General features: G+C 43.1%; 1 protein-coding gene across 6 annotated transcripts in view; it reads right to left on the bottom strand.

Annotated features, from left to right (window-relative positions):
* SPPL2A (signal peptide peptidase like 2A) overlaps nucleotides 1-22,223 on the bottom strand; it is a 40,258-nt gene that overhangs the window by 11,619 nt on the left and 6,416 nt on the right. For 3 of the 6 annotated variants that reach the window (XR_014504574.1, XM_083412088.1, XM_083412089.1), the window contains 12 exons: nucleotides 21,298-21,381; nucleotides 18,342-18,475; nucleotides 15,890-16,038; nucleotides 11,240-11,336; nucleotides 7,955-8,056; nucleotides 6,740-6,821; nucleotides 5,353-5,427; nucleotides 4,004-4,060; nucleotides 3,622-3,675; nucleotides 3,109-3,208; nucleotides 1,024-1,101; nucleotides 762-922 (listed from right to left, as the gene is read on the bottom strand). Coding sequence is in view for 4 of the 6 variants with exons in the window: in XM_083412088.1 (XP_083268214.1) it covers nucleotides 762-922; nucleotides 1,024-1,101; nucleotides 3,109-3,208; nucleotides 3,622-3,675; nucleotides 4,004-4,060; nucleotides 5,353-5,427; nucleotides 6,740-6,821; nucleotides 7,955-8,056; nucleotides 11,240-11,336; nucleotides 15,890-16,038; nucleotides 18,342-18,475; nucleotides 21,298-21,381 (1,173 nt within the window). In the remaining 2 variants the exon portion in view is untranslated. The remainder of the gene's footprint in view (nucleotides 1-761; nucleotides 923-1,023; nucleotides 1,102-3,108; nucleotides 3,209-3,621; nucleotides 3,676-4,003; nucleotides 4,061-5,352; nucleotides 5,428-6,739; nucleotides 6,822-7,954; nucleotides 8,057-11,239; nucleotides 11,337-15,889; nucleotides 16,039-18,341; nucleotides 18,476-21,297; nucleotides 21,382-22,223) is intronic. The other 3 variants (XR_014504575.1, XM_083412091.1, XM_083412090.1) reach the window with 1 other exon arrangement.

The following is a 22,223-nucleotide window of genomic DNA, read 5'->3' as shown; positions in this document are numbered from 1 at the left end:
CTGCTCTGAGTAGGACTAGCGTTGGATATAGACGCACCTTCTAGACAACAGGCAAAAAATCTTTTTATTCAAACCAGTCGTTTTAAACATCCCGGCTCCTTTAAACCCTTGACTTTTGACTGTCATTTTATTTTTATTTGCCACTCTATGGCTGTTTTATTTTATGGATTTTGCATTTCAAATTGGCTAGAATCTTTTCAATCTGAGGCAGTACAGAACGGAACAAATAAAGAAAAGAAAAAGAAAGTCCTCCACGAAGAAAACTATATAAACCTGAACCCTAACACATTACCTTTCTATCTGGAGGGAATATTTCTGAATGAAGGAGCACTCAAGCCATGTGAGCCCCCACCTGCAGTCTGCAATGGTACGGACCAGACCCAGATCTCAATAAGAACTAGGCCTTTGTCAATTTCACTATAGGGAAGGAAAATGCCTCTTATTTTTCTTTACACCTGGCTATATTACGCCTAAAGAAAGAGACACAAAAGCAAGCTGTTATTGTTACTAAACAATTATTAGTCTAGGGAAGGGCCAGGTGTTCAAATAAATGCAAATTCAAAACGTGAACAAAAAAAGACTGTCTCAGTTCCCCATTTTGTATCATGTAACATGCAAGAGCTACGTCTTCCAAAAGCATCCATCTGTTAAAAATGTATGAACCAGAAGTATTTGTGTGATGTCAGCATCTGTGTGCCATCTGTATGGTTTTTTTTAATGGACAAAGTAAACACATAATGACCCAAATGCACTGTGCCTACCTGGTAGCTGTTGCCATTCCAGAACTTTTTCATCTCTTTGCGATACAAAGCAACGAACGTGGCCATAATTAGTGTGCACGGCACTAAATAGAGAAGGGCTGGTTGTGCCATCTGCATTAGCGCCAGGCCCGCAAATGTGACCAACATGCCAATAGCATAAGCTGTAGAAAGAGAGGAACAAGAGAGCTGTTGAGTAACATACACCTAGTATGTTCATGGCTTCACTGTAGATATAGCCCCATTAAGAGTTAGAGTTGTTTACCTATCGTGGAAGTAATGAAATACACAGAGGAAGAGCTTGTCTGAACATCAAACCTGTGACAATAGGCCACCAGGAGACCTAAAAAAACCACAAAATTATAGGTCAGAAATATTTGTCCGGAAGTAAACAAAGCCAGCAAAATCACTATCCCCTCTTCTTATACTAATGAATAGGAAATCATAGAACTGGCATCCCCAAACTCAGCCCTCCAGATGTTTTGGGACTACAATTCCCATCATTCCTGACCACTGGTCCTGTTAGCTAGGGATGATGGGAGTTGTAGTCCCAAAACATCTGGAGGGCTGAGTGTGGGTTGCCTGTCCTAGGATTACAAAAGGGGCTGGGGGCCTTGCTCCCCTCCCCTCTGTGAAGACACCCTTAGCTACTGTTTTAGAAGGCTAAAAGAGGGCATGATTTGCTCCATCTACCTTTATTCAAGCACCCACCATGGAGCTACCAGCAATATGGATTGATTTAAATCACTGATTTAAATAACGAATATATATATATATATATATATTCCATATATTTATATACCACCCTATTTTAAAAGCCCAACTTAAATCACAAATTTAAATAAAGTTTCTGACTGATATTTCAGAAAATTCCTAAAAATGTGACCACTGAGCAACTAAATAGAGTACTGTATTTATTATTATCATTATCATCATCATCCATTCAGAAGGGATACCATGTACTGGTTGACTTGATTTTTTAAAATTAATTTTAGAAGATGAACAACTTTTTAACCTACAGTGGGAATTTATTTACAATATGCTCATTAAGGGTCTTTCAGCAACCAGCACTACGATATTTTGTGGCATATAGGCATATAGGCATTTTGAACCATTTTTCTCCTTTTCTTTTCACTGCTCCTTACTACTTCAGCTCTCCACCTTAGCCCAAGCCTATCCTCACAAAAAGAAAAAGTAGCAAACAAGAATGAAATCCCTACCATCTGTTGCTTTCGAACTGCTAGGCTGGCAGTAAATTACATTATATATGTTTATTTAAACCCTGCCAAAGAATCCATACTTTTACATTGTTTCTGGGAATAAGTTACAAAAGGTTCCCATTCTTTTCCAAAGTCACTATTATCTTTTTCACGTAGTTTATTATTTATTTGTTTACTTTTCATTCATCAAGCTATTTGGGTTTTAAAAAATTATTTTGCGGTTATAAAAAAATGGTACATTCAGTTCTACGGTATTTGAGAAGTCTTTTTTTACGTAATTATTTCTTAACTCTCCATTTTTCCATTTGGTCATCATGCTGAGTTACTCTTAAAGGTAAAGGTAAAGGTAAAGGTACCCCTGACTATTAGGTCCAGTCGTGGCCGACTCTGGGGTTGCGGCACTCATCTTGCTTTATTGGCCGAGGGAGCCGGCGTACAGCTTCCGGGTCATGTGGCCAGCATGACTAAGCCGCTTCTGGCGAACCAGAGCAGCGCACGGAAACACCGTTTACCTTCCCGCCGGAGCGGTACCTATTTATCTACTTGCACTTGATGTGCTTTCGAACTGCTAGGTTGGCAGGAGCAGGGACCGAGCAACAGGAGCTCACCCCGTTGCAGGGATTTGAACCGCCGACCTTCTGATCGGCAAGTCATGAGGAACGGCTAAGGGAGCTGGGCATGTTTAGCCTGGAGAAAAGGAGGTTAAGGGGTGATATGATAGCCATGTTCAAATATATAAAAGGATGTCACATAGAGGAGGGAGAAAGGTTGTTTTCTGCTGCTCCAGAGAAGCGGACACAGAGCAATGGATCCAAACTACAAGAAAGAAGATTCCACCTAAACATTAGGAAGAACTTCCTAACAGTAAGAGCTGTTCGACAGTGGAATTTGCTGCCAAGGAGTGTGGTGGAGTCTCCTTCTTTGGAGGTCTTTAAGCAGAGGCTTGACAAATATATGTCAGGAGTGCTCTGATGGTGTTTCCTGCTTGGCAGGGGGTTGGACTCGATGGCCCTTGTGGTCTCTTCCAACTCTATGATTCTATGATTCTAAGTCCTAGGCTCTGTGGTTTAACCCACAGCGCCACCGCGTCCCTTCAAGTTAATCTTAGTTGATGAAAAAAAGACACTTACCTGGTAAAGCAATGTCACCGTACCCAAGTAATGAAAATGGTCTTGAACATAACGTCAGTGCAGAGAATGCCAGCCTTGGCACCCTGATTACCACTGGCAACTGCAAAAGAGTGTTTTCAAAATCCCACATAAGTCAACGCCAAAAGGCACTGAAGAAAGGAAGCATTAAAATTCAGCAGAACTATTTACTCATCTAGTTTACATAGAACTTCAGATTATAAAGGACTTGATCTAAGAAACCAGCAACCAAGATACTGAGTGTGTAAAAGATGACCAAGCATCTAAACCAAAAGGACAATGCATATGGATGACAAACAGATAAACTACGCACAAGAATGGTAAGAAAATGCACCATGTGAAATGAGAAAAACAGTGCTGAATTTAAGGGTGGTTGGGGAACACTGATATCCAGGCCCTGGATAAATAAATTTGGAAAGGGAGAGACAGAGAGTCGAGATTCCCACCAATCCCAAATGCTATTCTTTTTCAGAGGATCTTAAATACAATCCTTACTTTCTCATGAGGAGCTGACCGCCCAGCAGAGGCTTCCACCAAGCTTCCATCATTCTAGGATCAAACCCAAGTCAACAAGCATTTAATACTTTAAAAGAAAGTCGGAAAAAATGGCTATATTCTGTGAACATGTTGCACGTAAATATTTAGGGCAAAATTCAGGCCAAGTGCAGCACTTTATATTCCCTTTGGTTTGAAAGAGTTAAGGACATCTTTCATTATCCCATGTAACCAAAGTCAAAAGGATAGCAAAGTGCTAAACTTTAACTGGATTGTGCGTTAGTGCAAACTCAATTCAGTAGCAGCTATGAAAACACAATATGATAATTCCTTACATAGCATGAGTATAAATTATGTATTTATCAAATGATGATATGCTTACCTTTTCACCACTATCCGTAGGACCTGCTGCCACTTCAACCATGATACTTTCTCCACTCTGAAATTTTAAATGGAGCATTGTGATACTGAATCCTTCACCTAGCAAGTACATGGGTTTAATTGTTTATATTCTTAAACATTCAGAATCGAATGTAATCCTCTTACAATGTATTTTGGCAGTACATTCCTCAGCAACTCCGTGTGAAACAGAAGGCACGAAAAGAAAACAGAATCGGTTCATGAACCCAAGTGTACAGATCAGTATGAAAGAGATCTAATTTTTTCGAAAAGCAGAATTAACCCAAGTTGACTTCTGCAGCAGTATTGGGTATAAATCCTGCTGCAGGTTTAATTTCCAAATAAGCTTGAAACCGTGCAAATGTAATAAAATTTCACCAGATACAGAAGGATCAAAAGCAGACGCCAGCAATGGAAAAGGCAATTTGAACTTCAGTGTGTTAAAAGAAGTAGTTTCAAACGTGGATATTAACTCTGTTTTCTTTTCAAACATTACGCTCTGTGTTTCGGCAGTAAGGCCACTAAGGCAATTTGGTTGTTGCTTTAAGGCAATCAGAATAAGGGGTCCCGTAGCGTATCTTGCAAGAGTTATGCAGAACACAACATTGGGAAGTTATTCTAAGTTTGTGATATCACAGTGCCACTCAAAGGCTCTAGACTGTACTCTGCACGAGCCAAGGCTTCATGGCTTACTTTAGAACTGCTCAGAATAATCTTACGATTCACTCTCATTAGAATCCAGTTTTTTTAATTTCTAAAATATTAAAATGCAAGTGATTCACAGTACGTGTCTCCTATTTTGTCAGGTCTCTCTTCAGGTGCATTTAACTACCAAGTGATGCTCAGTTATCCCTCATGTTGGTCTCATTTAGGCACAAGGTAAAAACAATTCTCTTTACCCAGATCTTTGAAATGGAACAAACCTTCTATGCACACTCTATACTGCTTCTGGTTCTGGTATATATTTAAAGTAGATAATTAAGTGAGCAAATTAAATGAATTTGGATATGCAAGATATGTCAGGAGTGGTCTGATGGTGGTTCCTGCTTGGCAGGGGGTTGGACTCGATGACCCTTGTGGTCTCTTCCAACTCTATGATTCTATGATTTTATTCTATGAATCTAAGAGATATTTTAAAAAATACATTTAAGGAACCACAGAAAGAGGGGGAAGGAAGTCAAACTTTGAAATGTTAAATTGATTGTAAAACTAATGAAATGTATAAACCTGAGAAGTATAAATAAAAACTAAAAATAAATAAAAAATACACTTTAATATGTACAATATTGGTGTGATTTAATGAAAAAAATAGTTATAAACCTGCATACTTACTTTTGTAAGGTATGGTGTGACGAAGACAAAAAATACATCGTATACAAGAAGGAGACCAAGGAGAATAACACATGACTAGAGAACGAAAAAAAGAGTTATTTTTATAAAGCTCATGAGCAGTCATTAACACTTACAAAAATAGCACAATCACATCATACTATTTAAATAAATTGGCAACATTTCCTCGTAACACTAAACCATCGTTTAAAGCAGTGTGTATCAACCAGAACAAACCTGAGTGAAAGCTGGCTTAGTATTATGTATGAACTGTATGGCTAGAACAAACTCATGGCTAGTTGCCAAGAAAGCTCAATAACCCACCATTTCGAAAGTGAAAGATTATTTTAAATCATGTTTGGTTGGTACCCAACAATAGTCAGGATCCCATGAAAGTAAGATTAAAACACTAGAGAAGTCCTTTCCTTTCCTTCACTCAGGCATGTTAAACTTGTGCCCATAATGCTGAGACTTTGGCTTAGTTTGGACACAGTGCTAAACAATGGTACTAGCTAGTGTTAAGAGAATGCATCAAGCATCTCCCTCTTCTCTAGCATGGCCACAAGGAGGAAATTGGAAGCTTCCACTGATATTTGAATTAACCACCATTTAGTGTGGCTTAGTGTGGTTAACAAAGAAAGTTTAAGTATAAAGGATAAATACAATTCAATACAAGAAACAATATTCAGCTTACACTAGCAATTTATTTTGAAAACAGAATTATTTTATCCATAAAATAAAAATCTAAAGTAATTTCAAAACATTTTTTATTTCACTTCCCAAACTTATGTTTAGGACTAGAACTTAGAACCAGATTATTTTTGTAATGGTAGTTGGTTTTCCCATTATTTGAATTACATCCACACATACTGTACGTTGTGTACCCTGCCACTAGATTTTTAATCTAGCGTATGTCTTTAACATATATTGTCCAGAGGATTGAAAACTAACTGCAAGCTCGTTCATTCTCTTTTGCTTCCCTCTTCACTTTTAATTTCTTGGTTAGTGCTAACCACAGTTTGTCGTTATGGTCTGGATGGAAACACAAATCATTCTTGGCCAATCTGAACATCATGGCAAACTATGGTTAGGACTAAACAAGAAACTGAAAGTGATGGAGCCTGAGGAACAGGATAAACACATGAGCCTACAAGGTCATTTCCAGCCCTCCAAACCACAATTTGAAAAATTGAGCGAGTAGCACTTTAAAAAGAAATTGAGGTGGTTTGGGAGCTGTATTTGACACCGTCTACTTCCATCAGATGCTCTAGCCAACCATAGCTTAAGCTACAAAAAAATGACTCAACCTTTTCTGCAGTCCAACACAGCACACACTCTCTGAAATTGGTGTTCTTTGTGTTTTTTTAGCTAGACAGAAAGCTTACTGTACCTTAAAGTTGGGCAATTTGAGTGTTTTAATAAAGTTCACGCAGAAAGCAATTCCCAGGATATCTTGCAAAATCCATACCCAGCTAGAACAAAAAAATAAATCAATTGTTGCAGTAAAACACAGGGACAAAATATTGCACATAAAGCTGCAATCCTCAACTCACGTATTACAGGTTAAACCCCCTTGAAAACAGTGTGTCAGAGCTGGCTCCTGGTCCCAGCTCACAAAGGACCAACGCTAGCCGGTAGTAAAGTATCAAAGTCTTTATTGAAGAATAGTTTCAATTTCCAAGCCTCAGCGCCCCAGCTCTACGTCTAGAGTCTAGACCGGCGAAGCTCCGTCTGAATCTCCGCCCCCTGTACACCAGTTTAAGACTCTAATCTTACTCCACCTCTCCCTTCTCTCCTTTCTCCTCTGGGTCCTGCTGCCCCCCGGGGTCTCCTCCCTCCTGGACTCCTCTGACGCAGACGTTGACCCTCCTGACTCCTCCCGCTCTCTTCGGCGGGCTTTAGGACTTGGCTCCCTACCCGGGCTGCCAACTGTGCCGCCTTCCTGTACATTTGAACTTGGCGCGCGCGCGCGTTTAACCTTCCTCTTAACCGTTTCCTCGCTCCCTGACGGAGGCGTGGTCAATCCTGCCTCATGTTCTCCCGCTGGTAGCGCGCCGCCTGATCCCGATGCCTGGGACTCCTCCCCCCTACTTCCCTCTGGTGCGGACGCTGGTCCAGATTTCCAGCTGCTGCTCTCTGAGTCCCCTCTGGCCCCTTCTTCCTGAAGTGCCCCCCTGGGTACTCCCCTTGCCCTGACCATGGGAGCCCCTTTTTGTGAATCCTCTGATTCACTGGACAGACTCAGAGACCTCGGATCGCTGTCATCGCTGACATTTCCTTCGGACTCCTCCCCTTCGCTCTCCATTTCCTCCCTCTCCTGTGCCTCTGCTCCTGAACCCCTGACACAGTGCAATTAATTTTGATGCAAAAATGTATAGGATTGAGCTGCAAGGCCAGGATTCAAAGAGGCTCATGCAATAGCATCATATGCTTGTGGACAGGGGAGAGCAGAAGGGGGAAATGGAAAGAGAGACTGGAAACGCCTGCCTGACTATGCAGGATTTGGACCCTGAGCTAAATATTTTGAAGGCAACACAGATTTAGAAAGCAACAAAGCTAGCATTTCTCATCATTTCAATTCTGAATCTGAGAACTATTCACATACCTATTTTCATTCCGAAACACTGCCCAAACAACAGATGTCGTTATGCAGATTAGAGCGAGAAAAAAGAGTCTCACTTCGAGGCATCTGTCCCAGCATGGAAACCTAAAAATAAAGCGGGACAATAATATGTTATAAATACAGCAAATAATACATCTAGTTCTCCAACAGATACCAACAAGGGCAGCTTGCCAGCTATAAGCATCATCCAGAGCAATTTTCTATGGGGGTTTTGCATTCCAGTCAAAGTATATTTTTTGTAAGAGGAAGGGCCGTAGCTCTGAGGCAGAGCAACTGTTTTCCACGCAGAAAGTCCCAGGTTTGGTCCTCAGCATCTCTAAGTAGGAATGGGAGAGATTATTGTCCGAAACCCTGTACAATCAGTGAGCTGGCAATACTGACCAATGGACTCAGTCACTACCGTATTTTTCACTCTATAAGACGCACCTTTTCCCTCCTAAAAAGGGGAAATGTGTGTGCGTCTTATGAAGCGAATGCAGGCTGCGCAGCTATCCCAGAAGCCAGAACAGCAAGAGGGATTGCTACTTTCGCTGTGCAGCGATACCGCTTGCTGTTCTGACTTCGCTTTACTGGAGAGGTGCTGTGCAGAGAGGGAAAGCTACTCAGCGCCCCTTCCACAGCTGTCAACTTTCAGATTTGAAAATAAGGGATCAGCAGCCTCACCCGTCCCGGGGACAGTCTACGGGATAGCTAACAATCCAGGATAGCCACAGGAAACGGTGCTGGAATAAGGGAATTTCCCGCAAAAAAAGGGAAGGTTGATAACTATGGCCCCTTCAGCGAAGCGGGAGGAGAAACAGCCCCTTCCGTTTCTCCTCCCGCTTTGCTGGAGAGGCGCTGCACAGAGAGGGAGAGAATATTTTTTTTCTTGTTCTCCTCCTCTAAAATTAGGTGCGTCTTATGGTCAGGTGCGTCTTATAGAGCGAAAGAGTGAAAAATACGGGTATATTGCAGCTTCCTCTAGTAATAACTTCTAATACTTGCAGAGTGTTCAAAGCACTTCCTGTGTATTATCAAGTTGCAACCCGATATATATTGTTATCCCGCCCCCAGGTTGCAGGTTTGGGTGCGAGGTGGAGGGGAGGAAGAGAAGCAGCTGACGGAATGACTTGCCTAAGGTCACCTAGTGAACTCATGGCAGAGGTGAAACAGGAACTTCCTGATTCATAGCTCAGTCTCTAGCCATACCGAGAAGGAATTGGAAGAAGAAAGAGGTGGCATTATGTAGGTGTTCTGGCAGGCAGATCCAAACACATAAGATAAGAGGGTGGAGGGCTCTGACAGCAAGGGCAAGGAACTCATGTTGGATTTGGGAATTGAAAGGAAGCCAATGATGGGGTTTAAAGGAGAAGCATCATGTGATCAAAGTGACATGTAAGGTGGTTTGGCAGTTGTTGTTGTTTAGTTGTTTAGTCGTGTCCGACTCTTCCGTGACCCCCTAGACCAGAGCACGCCAGGCACTCCTGTCTTCCACTGCCTCCCGCAGTTTGGTCAAACTCATGCTGATAGCTTCGAGAACACTGTCCAACCATCTCGCCCTCTGTCATCCCCTTCTCCTTGTGCCCTCCATCTTTCCCAACATCAGGGTCTTTTCCAAGGAGTCTTCTCTTCTCATGAGGTGGCCAAAGTATTGGAGCCTCAGCTTCAGGATCTGTCCTTCCAGTGAGCACTCAGGGCTGATTTCCTTCAGAATGGATAGGTTTGATCTCCTTGCAGTCCATGGGACTCTCAAGAGTCTCCTCCAGCACCATAATTCAAAAGCATCCATTCTTCGGCGATCAGCCTTCTTTATGGTCCAGTTCTCACTTCCATACATCACTACTGGGAAAACCATAGCTTTAACTATACGGACCTTTGTTGGCAAGGTGATGTCTCTGCTTTTTAAGATGCTGTCTAGGTTTGTCATTGTTTTTCTCCCAAGGAGCAGGCGTCTTTTAATTTCGTGACTGCTGTCACCATCTGCAGTGATCATGGAGCCTAAGAAAGTAAAATCTCTCACTGCCTCCATTTCTTCCCCTTCTATTTGCCAGGAGGTGATGGGCCCAGTGGCAGTAGAGTAGCATAAAGCAGGCTTCCTCAACCTCAGCCCTCAAGATGCTTTTGGCCTACAACTCCCATGATCCCTAGCTAGCAGGACCAGTGGTCAGGGATGATGGGAATTGTAGTCTCAAAACATCTGGAGGGCCAAGGTTGAGGAAGCCTGGCATAAAGGGACTAAGACGAGTCCACAGAAGAAAGAGAAGGTTGGAGTTATCTAGAAACAGCCAGCCAGAAGATGAAGCAGAGTTTCTGCTGAGGGGATAAAGAGAGAAGTGATGAACCTTGGTAATGGAGTGAACAGGGAGAGCAAATGAGAGGAATATAATATAAAGCCTAGGCTGAATGCCTGATCAACAAGGCATATGGTAACACTGGCAATGGATAAGGAGAGAAGGGCTTGGGACGAAAGATGAGAAATCCAGTCTTTGGCATATTGAGTTTTGGGCAATGACACACAAACAGAAATCTGGTAAGACTGAGGTGTAGGATTGGAGTGAGGAAGTAGAGAGAGAAAGCTGGGTGTCATGTGCATATAGGAACTACTGATGAGGATTTTGAGCAAAAAGAGCAAAAAGCCAAGAACAGTTCTCTGAGCCACAGCAAAGAGAAGGAAAACAGGAAATGAGCTTCCACCTACATAAACACTGAAATAATGATTAGACAGATAGGAAGAGAACATGGTGAGGACAACATCACAGAGACTTCTGGCTTAAAGGAGTCAAGCAGGAGGGGGTGGTGGAAACAGACCATCTGTATCAAAGGCAGAGGAAAGGACAAGAAGAATGAGAACTGAACAGAGACTATTAGATTTTGCAGGAAGGAGTGGTTTTTCTGGGGGCAATTTCAATGGATTGAAAAGGGTGTTGAGGCAAAGGGGAGAAGAGTGGCAGCTGGAGAGGAAAGGTGGGTTAAGGGATGGATTTTTGAGGAAAAGGGAAGACAGGGGCACATTTGCATGCAGGATGAAAGGAGGAAGAGGTGTTGGAGAGGGAGATATAGAGATTAATTGTGTGAAAAAGAGGGGAATAACAGCAGGTTGGGAAACAGAAGGATATGGAATCAGGGGAACAAGTGGAGATGTGAGAGGATGACAACTGAGTAGCCAACTCATCAAGTGAGACACAAGAGGAAAGCATTCATTTTACAAGCCAAAAGCCTGACCATATAACATAATTTTTCTTAGCCGCAAAGCTATTTAGGAAAGTCATATGGAGTTATGGACTGTACCTGCATTGCCCATAAGGTATTTTTCTAACTATGGCATGAAGACAGTTGAACAGGCTTGATGCAGATGCGAGGCAGAAAACTGTGATGACGGCATACACTGGACAAAAAAGGAAATAAGGATACATTGGATACAAGCATGCCATTACAAATTATTCAAAGGGGGGGAAAAAAGCTTGTTCATGCCAAACTGGATGGAATTATTGATGATGCACAATGGAAGACTATGTGGACCACTAGACCAGCAAAGTCTGTATCATGCTTGGAAACATATCCTAAAATAAATATAATGAAGGTGCAGGGCACCTGTTCAGATCTCACAATATCACCCAACTTTACTCCCATGTGCTGGTCAGGTTGCAATAGCAGGGGTGCATACTGCCTCCAATTGTGGGAATGTCCATTGGCTAATGCTTTTTGGAACGAAGTGTAAAGAAATTACGGACATTGTGACCGAACCACTGCAAATTATGTCTGAGGACACCAGAGCTAAGGCACTTCTAATCTTTTTACCAATGGCTGTGCAGTTTCGATTGCTCAAAATGGAAAACCTAGAAATTTTGGACCTTGCATTGTGGTAACACTGAATTTAAGAGTTATACAGGGCAAAGTCCTCTCATGTGGCTTGGTGGAATTTCATTAATTACCGTATTTTTCGCCCTATAGGACGCACCGTCCCATAAGGCGCACCTAGTTTTTTGGGGGGGGAAATAAAGGAAAAAAATTATTTCCCCCCCAGGCGCGGGGTTGGGGAAGCCCGAGCTTCCCCCGACCCCAGCCCCCAAACAGGCAGCTCTCTGCAAGCCGTGGGAGCCCAGTGCTGGCTCCCGCTGCTAGCGGAGAGGTCCGCGAAGCCTGGGCGCGCTGAGCTCAGCGCGCGCAGGCTTCGGCATGCAGGCACGTCTCCGCCAGCAGCGGGAGCGTTCCCGCTGCTAGCGGAGAGGTCCGCGAAGCCTGGGCGCGCTGAGCTCAGCGCGCGCAGGCTTCGGCATGCAGGCACGTCTCCGCCAGCAGCGGGAGCGTTCCCGCTGCTAGCGGAGAGGTCCGCGAAGCCTGGGCGCGCTGAGCTCAGCGCGCGCAGGCTTCGGCATGCAGGCACGTCTCCGCCAGCAGCGGGAGCGTTCCCGCTGCTAGCGGAGAGGTCCGCGAAGCCTGGGCGCGCTGAGCTCAGCGCGCGCAGGCTTCGGCATGCAGGCACCTCTCCGCCAGCAGCGGGAGCGTTCCCGCTGCTAGCGGAGAGGTCCGCGAAGCCTGGGCGCGCTGAGCTCAGCGCGCGCAGGCTTCCGCATGCAGGCACCTCTCCGCCAGCAGCGGGAGCGTTCCCGCTGCTAGCGGAGAGGTCCGCGAAGCCTGGGCGCGCTGAGCTCAGCGCGCGCAGGCTTCCGCATGCAGGCACCTCTCCGCCAGCAGCGGGAGCGTTCCTGCTGTTTGCGGAGAGGTCCGCGAAGCCTGCATTCGCCCCATAGGACGCACCCAGATTTCCCCTTCATTTTTGGAGGGGAAAAAGTGCGTCCTATAGGGCGAAAAATACGGTATATTAACAATACCAGTCCACAACACCGGTTTTCAGCAGTTATCTATGAAAATCTGGAATTCACGCCTGTGCTCTTTCAAATGTTACTTTCCTTTTACAGATACCTTTGCCTCATTTTCTTCACCTCACTCGTATCACTTACAATTTTGTTTTTTTATTCTTAGCAATATGGAATGTAGCGTATGAAATGTAACCTTGCCTCCTCTGGGATATTATTACATTTTTATGTCCGTCTATTTTGATTTATGCTTCTGGCATACACAAACACTCTCTAGCTAATATCCTGAGCATGTTCACTCAGAAGTAAACACTGCCACTGAGGTCAACAGGGTTCAGTTCCTAGTAAGTATATCTAGGATTGCAGCTACTGTTGTGTTCATGAATTTTCCTGAGGAAATATGCTTTGCCCTGAAGCCAGTCCTGGTTTGGTGTTGCTTTGGGCTGACAGTTGCTTCTCCCCTTCTCTCTCGTACTGCTATCTCCCTTCCTGTTGTCAGTTTGCATTTCTTAGTGCAGAAAGTACAGTGGTACCTCGGGTTAAGAACTTAATTTGTTCCAGAGGTCCGTTCTTAACCTGAAACTGTTCTTAACCTGAAGCACCACTTTAGCTAATGGGGCTTCCCGCTGGCGCCGCGCCACTGGAGCATAATTTCTGTTCTCATCCTGAAGCAAAGTTCTTAACCCGAGGTACTATTTCTGGGTTAGCAGAGTCTGTAACCTGAAGCGTATGTAACCTGAAGTGTATATAACCTGAGGTACCACTGTATTGATCTGATGTGTAGAGATCTTTCCTATTCTACTTAGTTCAAGAAGGTTCTGGAAGGTTCTCTGTGTGAAAGAAACAAGCAGAAGCTTTGTGATGTTTGGGTTATGCCTTCAGAGAAGCTGAGTACAGCTGGTTTAAATTGGGTCTGTTATCTCTTCTGTCAAGGTCATGCTAACTATAAAAGAAAGGCTAGAAGGAGACTGGGTACCACTTTCTCTTTCTATCTCTCTTCCTTCTGTTGTGATGTTCTGTATATAGCATGCTTAGTGTTAAGGTTCAGACTTACTATATGTTATTGTAAGTTAAATCTGCTGCAACTGGATTTCTTATGGACAGTGCCAATCCGGGATGTATTGGATTTGTGACCATTGTGCTCATTTGCCTTCAGTAGCAGTAAAGCTCTGCTGGATGAAATACAATTGCCTCTGGTCTATTTTGGGGGAATTCTGCAACATTTCTTTTCTCTGCTAACTATACACTGGAATCTAAAAGGTAAAGGTAAAGGGACCCCTGACCATTAGGTCCAGTCGTGGCCGACTCTGGGGCTGTGGCGCTCATCTCGCTTTGTTGGCCAAAGGAGCCGGCGTACAGCTTCCAGGTTATGTGGCCAGCATGACTAAGCCACTTCTGGCGAACCAGAGCAGCGCACGGAAACGCCGTTTACCTTCCCGCCGGAGCGGTACCTATTTATCTACTTGCACTTCATGCTTTTGAACTGCTAGGTTGGCAGGAGCAGGGACCGAGCAACGGGAGCTCACCCCGCCACGGGGATTCGAACCGCCGACCTTCTGATCGGCAAGTCCTAGGCTCTGTGGTTTAACCCACAGCGCCACCCGCGTCCCACATTGGAATCTACTCTGGATCAATATTGAGTAGATTCAACCTGACACCCGTTGGCTTGGCTTTCACTTATGTCATGCACTCAATTGATAGTCTTAGGTAAGCCACACTCTCACAGCATAAGTTCCCACCTCCATCTCTAAACACAGGAATAATAATAAATGATCTATCTCACAGGTCTGTACTACAACATGCAAGATGCACGTGAATAAAATTTGGACACTTTAGCTATTTACACATAATGCTATTACTGCTATGCTCAAATGATGGGATTTTTCTTCATTAGAAGCAGAAGCCAAGTCCCAATTAATTTTAGATTTGGGCCCCTCCCCGGTTTTTGCACCTGAATTTCAAAAGCCCATTGACTCAGAGAGATGACCAGAGGCTCGTCCGGAGATTCATACATATGAACATGACCAAAACAATTCCCATTTTCCCAAGGTGGTCTCAGCTCACCATGGAGAGAAGAAACTGAATATTGCTCAGGAAAAATATGGAGTATCACCATATATCTGGGTAACTGGGTGACCTTGGGCCTGTCATCATCTCTCAGACTATTTTATTTTATCTAACATTTTATTTTTTCTGCTTCATCATAAAAGCCTCTATGCAATCTACATAAAATAGACATTAAAATTATCAATGAAATTTGTAAGTTAAAACCAAGTTGGCCTTAAATAAAATTCAAAATATAAATAAAACCAGCAGCTTTAAAAAGTGTGTTATCAAAGAATATTACAGATTAGCAGGTGCTGAAAACAGTACAGCTAAGATGTATGGCTAACCTACTTGTTAGGATTGCTGTGAGGATACGATATGGAGGAAAGGGAGGATGGAGAATTATTATTATTATTATTATTATTATTATTATTATTATTATTCCTTTTCACTCCGACAGCCCTCAAGGCAACTTAAAAGTTGCCATGCATATTGAACTCTTTAGAGGAAAGGTGGGGAGATAGATAGATAGATAGATAGATAGATAGATAGATATTCTCTATTTGTTTATTTATTTATTTATTTCATCTCTCTCTCTCTCTCTCTCTCTCTCTCTCCACCCCAGGAGGCTGTAGCTCAGTGGATATTTATTATAAAAATATCCACTGAGCTACAGCCTCCTTGTGGGCAAAAGTAGAGAATATGCTTGCATATATAAAATCAAACAGAAGGAGAACAGAAGGCGCATCCTACGTAGAACTAAATAAAGCTATATAAATTCAGTGTTGAATTCAGGCAGGGCCCCAGTTTTCACTGAGTCTGTAAGCTTGAAATTGGGGCTGAACCACTGCAGACTCCTCCAGAAACACGAAGAAATAATAATAATAAATCCCTCACTATAAGAAACGAAGCGTATCGGGGAAAAGTCTCGCTAGAATGTTTTCTTTCTTTTTTTATGGGGCATCCAATCATCAAGCCCTCACTTGCAACCCGGACCCAAGCCTACCACCTCAGCAGGAAGCAAGCATGGCAAATTCAGAAAGTCAGACCAGAATAAATCCAAATGTCTCCTTACCTAGATATTTGTAGAAGTAGTACATCAAGACCAGCATAATACAACAGACGGCAACAAAGAAAACAGCAGTCATAGGAGTTAAAACCACGTTTTCTTCACTTTCTGACGAGTCGCTGCTTCCATCATTTGAAGACCGCTTCAGACTCTCACTGTGAGGGTAAACAGAAGCAGTTATATTATTTTTTAAAAAATATTTTTATTGGTTTTTAGCATACAAAAAAAACATACCACACAAATTATTACACACATATTCTAGTTTGACTTCCGTCAGCACCTCTGATAATCCTCCGTCGTAATCACTTCATCTGCAGTTCTTAACTTAATATTGCCTTTACCTTTCTTAACATATCATTTCTCCTGTCAGGGAACTGCCATCAGTGCCGGAGGGAGAGAGCAAGATCCAGAGGGATTCCAGAGAGCGTCCCGGGATTGGGAGAGGCAGCCCATCTTCTGGGGAAGAGAATCAGCGTAGCACCAGTGGAGAAGGGGGGCAGATGGGGGAAGCGGCGAGGCGGTCCCATGACTCCTTGCCGGGGACCAGCGGGGAGAGAAGGGGTCCTCCGCTGCCCACGCCCTCCTTGCGCAGAAGGCTTTCGCGCAGAGAGAGTAGGAGGAGACTAGGCGTCAAAGAGCTTCTTTGCTGGAAGAAGTTTAAGAAACGCCCACTGACGGATTCTGCCAGCGATTGAGACAGCCACAGGTGAGTGGCTGTCCGGACAGAAAAGATTCACTCAGGCAACCCAGCCAGGTGTTTGCACCGGCTTATGCACGAGCAACCCCTAGAACCACTACATCTCCCTTTCGATTTTTACAATATTTCTTAAATTATTCCTCACAGAGCTTTTTGTAAACCTACAAATGTCATCTGATCATCACAAATACTTTTCAAATACTCCGTAAATTTATTCCAGTCTTCGGTGAATCTCTGGTCCCGCCGGTTTTGTATCCTTCCTGTTAGCTTGTCCAATTCTGCATAGTCCATTAACTTCATCCTCCATTCTTCCAGTGTTGGTAATTCTTCTTGCTTCCAACAGAAGCAGCTATAGGCTCTCACTGCATCTTGTTACCATTTTCAACATAGGTCAATATGTGGATGTTTCTTTCTGCTTTAGTAATGGCTTGGCTTTTCTCAACTAAGCAACATTCAGCAAGATTACATCACGGTTCACAGAATGAATATATATTTATCTTATGGAATATGCGGAGCTTAATATTTATTAGTCCAGTCATTAGTATTAATATGAACTTAATACTTTTCAGTCACAAAAGACACCTGCTCTTAGGACTATATTCCCTATAGGAATGCTTTTTACCTGCTCTTAGGCAATATTCCCTATAGGAATGCTTTTTACCTGCTCTTAGGCAATATTCCCTATAGGAATGCTTTTTCTAGTTGTTCTGGTGGAGAAATGCCCATAAAAAGCATCAGACTTGAAATTCTGCACAGATTTTCCAGGAAACCTATTCCTTAACAGTCCATGTGGCTTTTCAATGCCAACAGTATTTTCCAGGCATTGTGCCAAAAGTGTCCCCATGGAGAAAACACTACAAAATTAAAAATCAAGTAATTATCAGTTATAGATTTGATGCATATTTATATTGAATAAACATCACCTTTAGTGAGATACTGAGATTCCTTTCTGTATTCAGCTCATCTCTAAGCAGTGCACTTGGCAAGGTTACTAATTTGGTCCAATCAGACTTTGTGGACCATAATGCTTTTTGGAGGCCCTTAACAAAGCCACACAAGTCTGCCATCAAACTGGGCCTTCTCCAAGGGAATGCTTCTGGCACAATGAGTTGTATCCAGCTGGTTGTCCTGCTCAGATGGAATTATCCATGAACAGGATACAGTGGTACCTCAGGTTAAGTACTTAATTCGTTCCGGAGGTCTGTACTTAACCTGAAACTGTTCTTAACCTGAAGGACCACTTTAGCTAATGGGGCCTCCTGCTGCTGCCGCGCCGCTGGAGCCCGATTTCTGTTCTCATCCTGAGGCAAAGTTCTTAACCTGAAGCACTATTTCTGGGTTAGCGGAGTCTGAACTGAAGCGTATGTAACCTGAAGCGTATGTAACCTGAGGTACCACTGTACTGGATTTATTGGGAAATCTGTGTGGTCCATCTTGTTCATTGGATGGCAACAGCTCTCCAGGGTTTCAGACAGAGGTCTCCCTGAGCTCTACCTGCAAGCGGACGCTCTAAATATTGTCTATTTCCCAGTAGCGAATCAATGGATTTTTCACCATCTTTTGCTCTTCCCATACAACTTATAGACCAGGACCTTGATCCCCACATATTTATTGTTTGAGAGAAAGAGAGATCCCCAATGGAACTGTTTGAGAGAAAGAGAGAACAAACACACAAACAAAGCAAAATTGTCCCCGTAGCAGCAAATGTGTTGTCCCGTAAGGAGAACTTTCATATATTAAGGTTAAACCAAGGAAACTTACAGCTCTGCCATTCCGCTCCAGTAGCCTCCCAATGCTACAGAGACCACAGCAATTAGAAAGATAACCACCATGCTGAAGTCAAATTTTGGGTGAGGTGGTGAATATAATGTCACATTCACGTTCTTTCCAAGATCCTGGAAATTATAAAAGCATCGATTAGAGATGTCTGTTGAAAGGAGATGCTTTACATTTCAATACCTGACCATGATTCTGGGATATTCCGAAACATAGCCTTACAAGGAAGTCCACTTTCCTTTACCAAACCACTTGCTTACACATGTATATTTAAGTCATTTGTAGCACATCAAACAGCCAGAACAAGGAAAGAGCTAGGGTGGTTCTAGTTTTGAATGAGGAGATGCAGGTTCAAAACCCCATGAAGATCACTGGATGACTTTGAGCCCTGCTAGCCTAACCTACCCCACAAGGTTGTAGAAAGGACATAGTGGAGAAGCAGGGAGAACATGAAAAAAAAAATTTCAGGAAAGAGAATAAACCCTTTTCCAATGTACAAAAACACTGGCCACCAAGAAGCAATTCTCATTCATGATGTGAATGTAGAAGACTGCAGCAACAAAACTATTCACAGCTCAATCTTCACCCATTGGCCTGGTTTGCATGTCAGGCTAAGCCAAACCATGGCTTAACACTGGCATGCAAGCGTGCATCACCAGACCATCTCTGGGTGGCCGTGGGCATCCACAAAAATTTTAATGTGAGGGCCGGCCCCCCTCAATATTCCGCAGCTAGGTGGGCTCCATTGAGCCCTCCCCATCATAGCAGCAGGAGGGCCCAATGGAGTCTGTGACAGCCTCAGCAGGCCACACCAGACCTTTTGGAGGGCGTACCTAGCACTCATCCCCAATCATTTTGCTGCTGTGCTGCATTGAGCTAAGCCACGCTTTGGTTTAGTGTGTCGTCTGAACCCAGGTTCATGGTTCAGCTCTCCTGGACAAATCTGTCAGTTTGCATTTCTTAGTACAGAAAGTATTGATCTGATGTGTACAGATCTTTCCTGTTCTGCTTAATTTAAGAGGGTTCTTGAAGCTTGTCTATGTGAAAGCAGGAGGCTTCTGACGTTTGGGTTATTCCTTCTGGGAAGCTGAGTACAGTTGGTTTAAACTGGTTCTGTTATCCTTTCTGTCAAGGTTATGCTGACTATAATGGTAAGGCCAGAAGGAGCCTGAACTCACTTTCTTTTTCTATGTCTTAGTTCTGATGTGGTGTTCTGTTCTGTCTGCCATAGTGTTAAGGTTTAGTCTTATAAGTTGTTGTTAAGTTTAAAATATGTCTGTTGCAACTGGATTTCTTATGGACCGTGCCAATCCTGAATGTATTGGATTTGTGACCATTACGCTCATTTGCCTTCAGTAGCAGTAAAGCTCTGCTGGATGAAATTGCCTCTGGTCTATTTTTTGGGAACTCTGCAACGTGTTTAAGTTTTTTCCTTCACACACAGACGACAAAATCATGAGACATAAATCATAGGAGAAAGCTTGGTTGCAGTTTGTGGTTAGTGGGAAGAGAACTAACTGATGAACCAGGGTTCGGACAACATGCTAAACATGGCTTACCATGCTTTATCATTATTGTTTGAAAAACTAAGCCATGCTTAGTTTAGCATGGCTTAGTTTAGCATAAATGTAGCTCAGTGCAGCACAACAGCAAAATGACTGGGAAGGTGTAGCCACAATCTCCTTTCCAGGGGTCTGTGCTAAGCCATGTGTCACTTAGTGCAATGTGCAAACCAAGCCACTGTATTCTTCTAAGAAACTGCCTCCCACCTTCATCACCACTGTATGAAAAGCAGCAACACAAAATGAATAAAATAAGATGCAAAAAAGAGGATTTTAGCTGCAAGCATAATCTGCCATGGCCATTTAATAAACCAAGTACATCATGCTCCTTCATTCTGATTGCAAGTGTTCTAATGAAAAATGAACACACAGTGGTAAAAATTAATGCTGACAAAGACAAACAAAAAAGAGGAAATTGGTCAAGTAACTGTCAGAGAAGAAAATAATGCACAAATATTGTCATTGTATCCAACTAAGTCATAGACTCATTGAAAGAAATGAGTGAGTCATGACCTCTGATTTAACTCTGCATAGAAATGAGTTGAATACAGCCCTTGATTAAGGTGCTTCGTTTTGGGGAAACATGTTTCATGCAGCATCTCTCATCCTTTTTAGGAACATATCAGAGCAGATAAAAAACAAGTCAAGACAACATAGCAAAGTATTTTCAGAGACTTCAAAGTATCTATGAAATTTCCATTCTAGTAATCAGAAACTGAAAAATGAGCAAAGCAGATACAACAAGATGCTGCAAAAAGTGATTGGATTTCACCTGACCAAGTACTGAAAGAGGGGAGAAGAGGTAAGAAAGAGTATGTGGCGTTTGCCTCCTAGGTGGGTCATAAGGAAAGGGTTAAAATGAGTGTGATGTGATTGGCCAGTGGAAACTGATAGGAGGAGTTAGGGTTAGAGGGGGAGTTGTGTGAAAGTCAGTTGAGAGTTGGGAGTTGGAGAAGGAAGAGGGAGTCTGTGGGTTGGTAGAGTTGTGTTGTGAGAGAGTGAGAGGAATTGTTAGGTGGAGTCAGATAGTTAGTTGGGATAATCAGTTTGAAGTTGTTAGGAATATTGGGTCAGTAAAGAAACTAAGATTAAGAAACTGCCAAGAAAAATTAACTGAAACCATAAGCTTTTTCATGCTTATAAAAATAAACTTGGTTATTTGTTCATGTTAACAACTGTCTGGACTCCATGTGTACCCATGAGAAACGGGTTGGTGGCAGCGAAGAAAGCAATCACAGTGGTGGCACAGGGTCAATAGACCGTCAAACGTCCAGGGACCCTGTGTGATCACCACAGAGGCCCAGAAGTGAAATCAAAATCTCTCATTTCCAAACCCGTTTCAACTCCCATTTTACGAAGCAATCCAGAAAAGTACTTACCTCTTTCAAATTGATTATATCTTCACTGCTTACAAGTGCAATTGGGATGGTGATGTTTGCAGTCTTGTTACCATAAGGAGTATCCTAGAAAAAGGACACTCATAATGCATCTGCTTTACTGAACGAATCGCTACTTAAAAGTCTATCAAAACATTCTGTCTTATCCCTAGGCCCATACTACATATTTCTGCAGATTAATATGGCAGATCTGGATCATGGTATGCAACCAGAGCTGTAGCTAGGTGATCTTGCGCCCCTGGCAGAACAGCCCAGATTGTGCCCCCTAGCCACAGACAAATTAGCTCATCTTTCTGCCTCTCCTCTAACCCCCCCACCCCACCCCATTCAATTCACTCTCTATTTAAAACCATTTCTTATGAGGCAATATTCAATATCTAAATTTATGGACATATTTTAAAGCCGATTTTGCACCCTACCATCACCTGTGTCCCTGGTGGGGGCCCACCTCGCCACCCCCTAGCTACGGCCCTGTATTCAACCAGTCCAGGATGGCACTCACCTGAAAAATCAGGTGTGCAGCTTGGGGTCAGTCCTGGACTCGTTGCTGTCTGGAGAGGTACAAGTGCCTGGCAGTGCCCAGGAGTGCTTTTTATGAGTGTCATTTTGTACACCAGCTTTTTATCTGTCGCCATCACCCATATAATATTTTCCCTCTTCAGTTCTCACCATCAATATCAGCAAGAAGGAAAGGGTATTTATGATGATGGCCACCAAAATATAGAACTGCTTTGCAACTGACCGAAGCCTTGCCCCTTCAATCCTAACCCTAGATTAAGATTTGGTAGGGCCCTCAGGAGCCAAATCAAATCGGTTCTAGATTACTGTGAGATGGCCATCTCAGATTCTAAAAGGAGGAAAATACCGCCACCTTAATGAAACCCACAATAATGCGACAAAACCACCAC

Source organism: Podarcis tiliguerta (genome assembly GCF_965153285.1).
Source record: "Podarcis tiliguerta genome assembly, chromosome: 14".
Classification (NCBI taxonomy): domain Eukaryota; kingdom Metazoa; phylum Chordata; class Lepidosauria; order Squamata; family Lacertidae; genus Podarcis; species Podarcis tiliguerta.
This window is presented reverse-complemented; position numbering and strand designations above follow the sequence as displayed.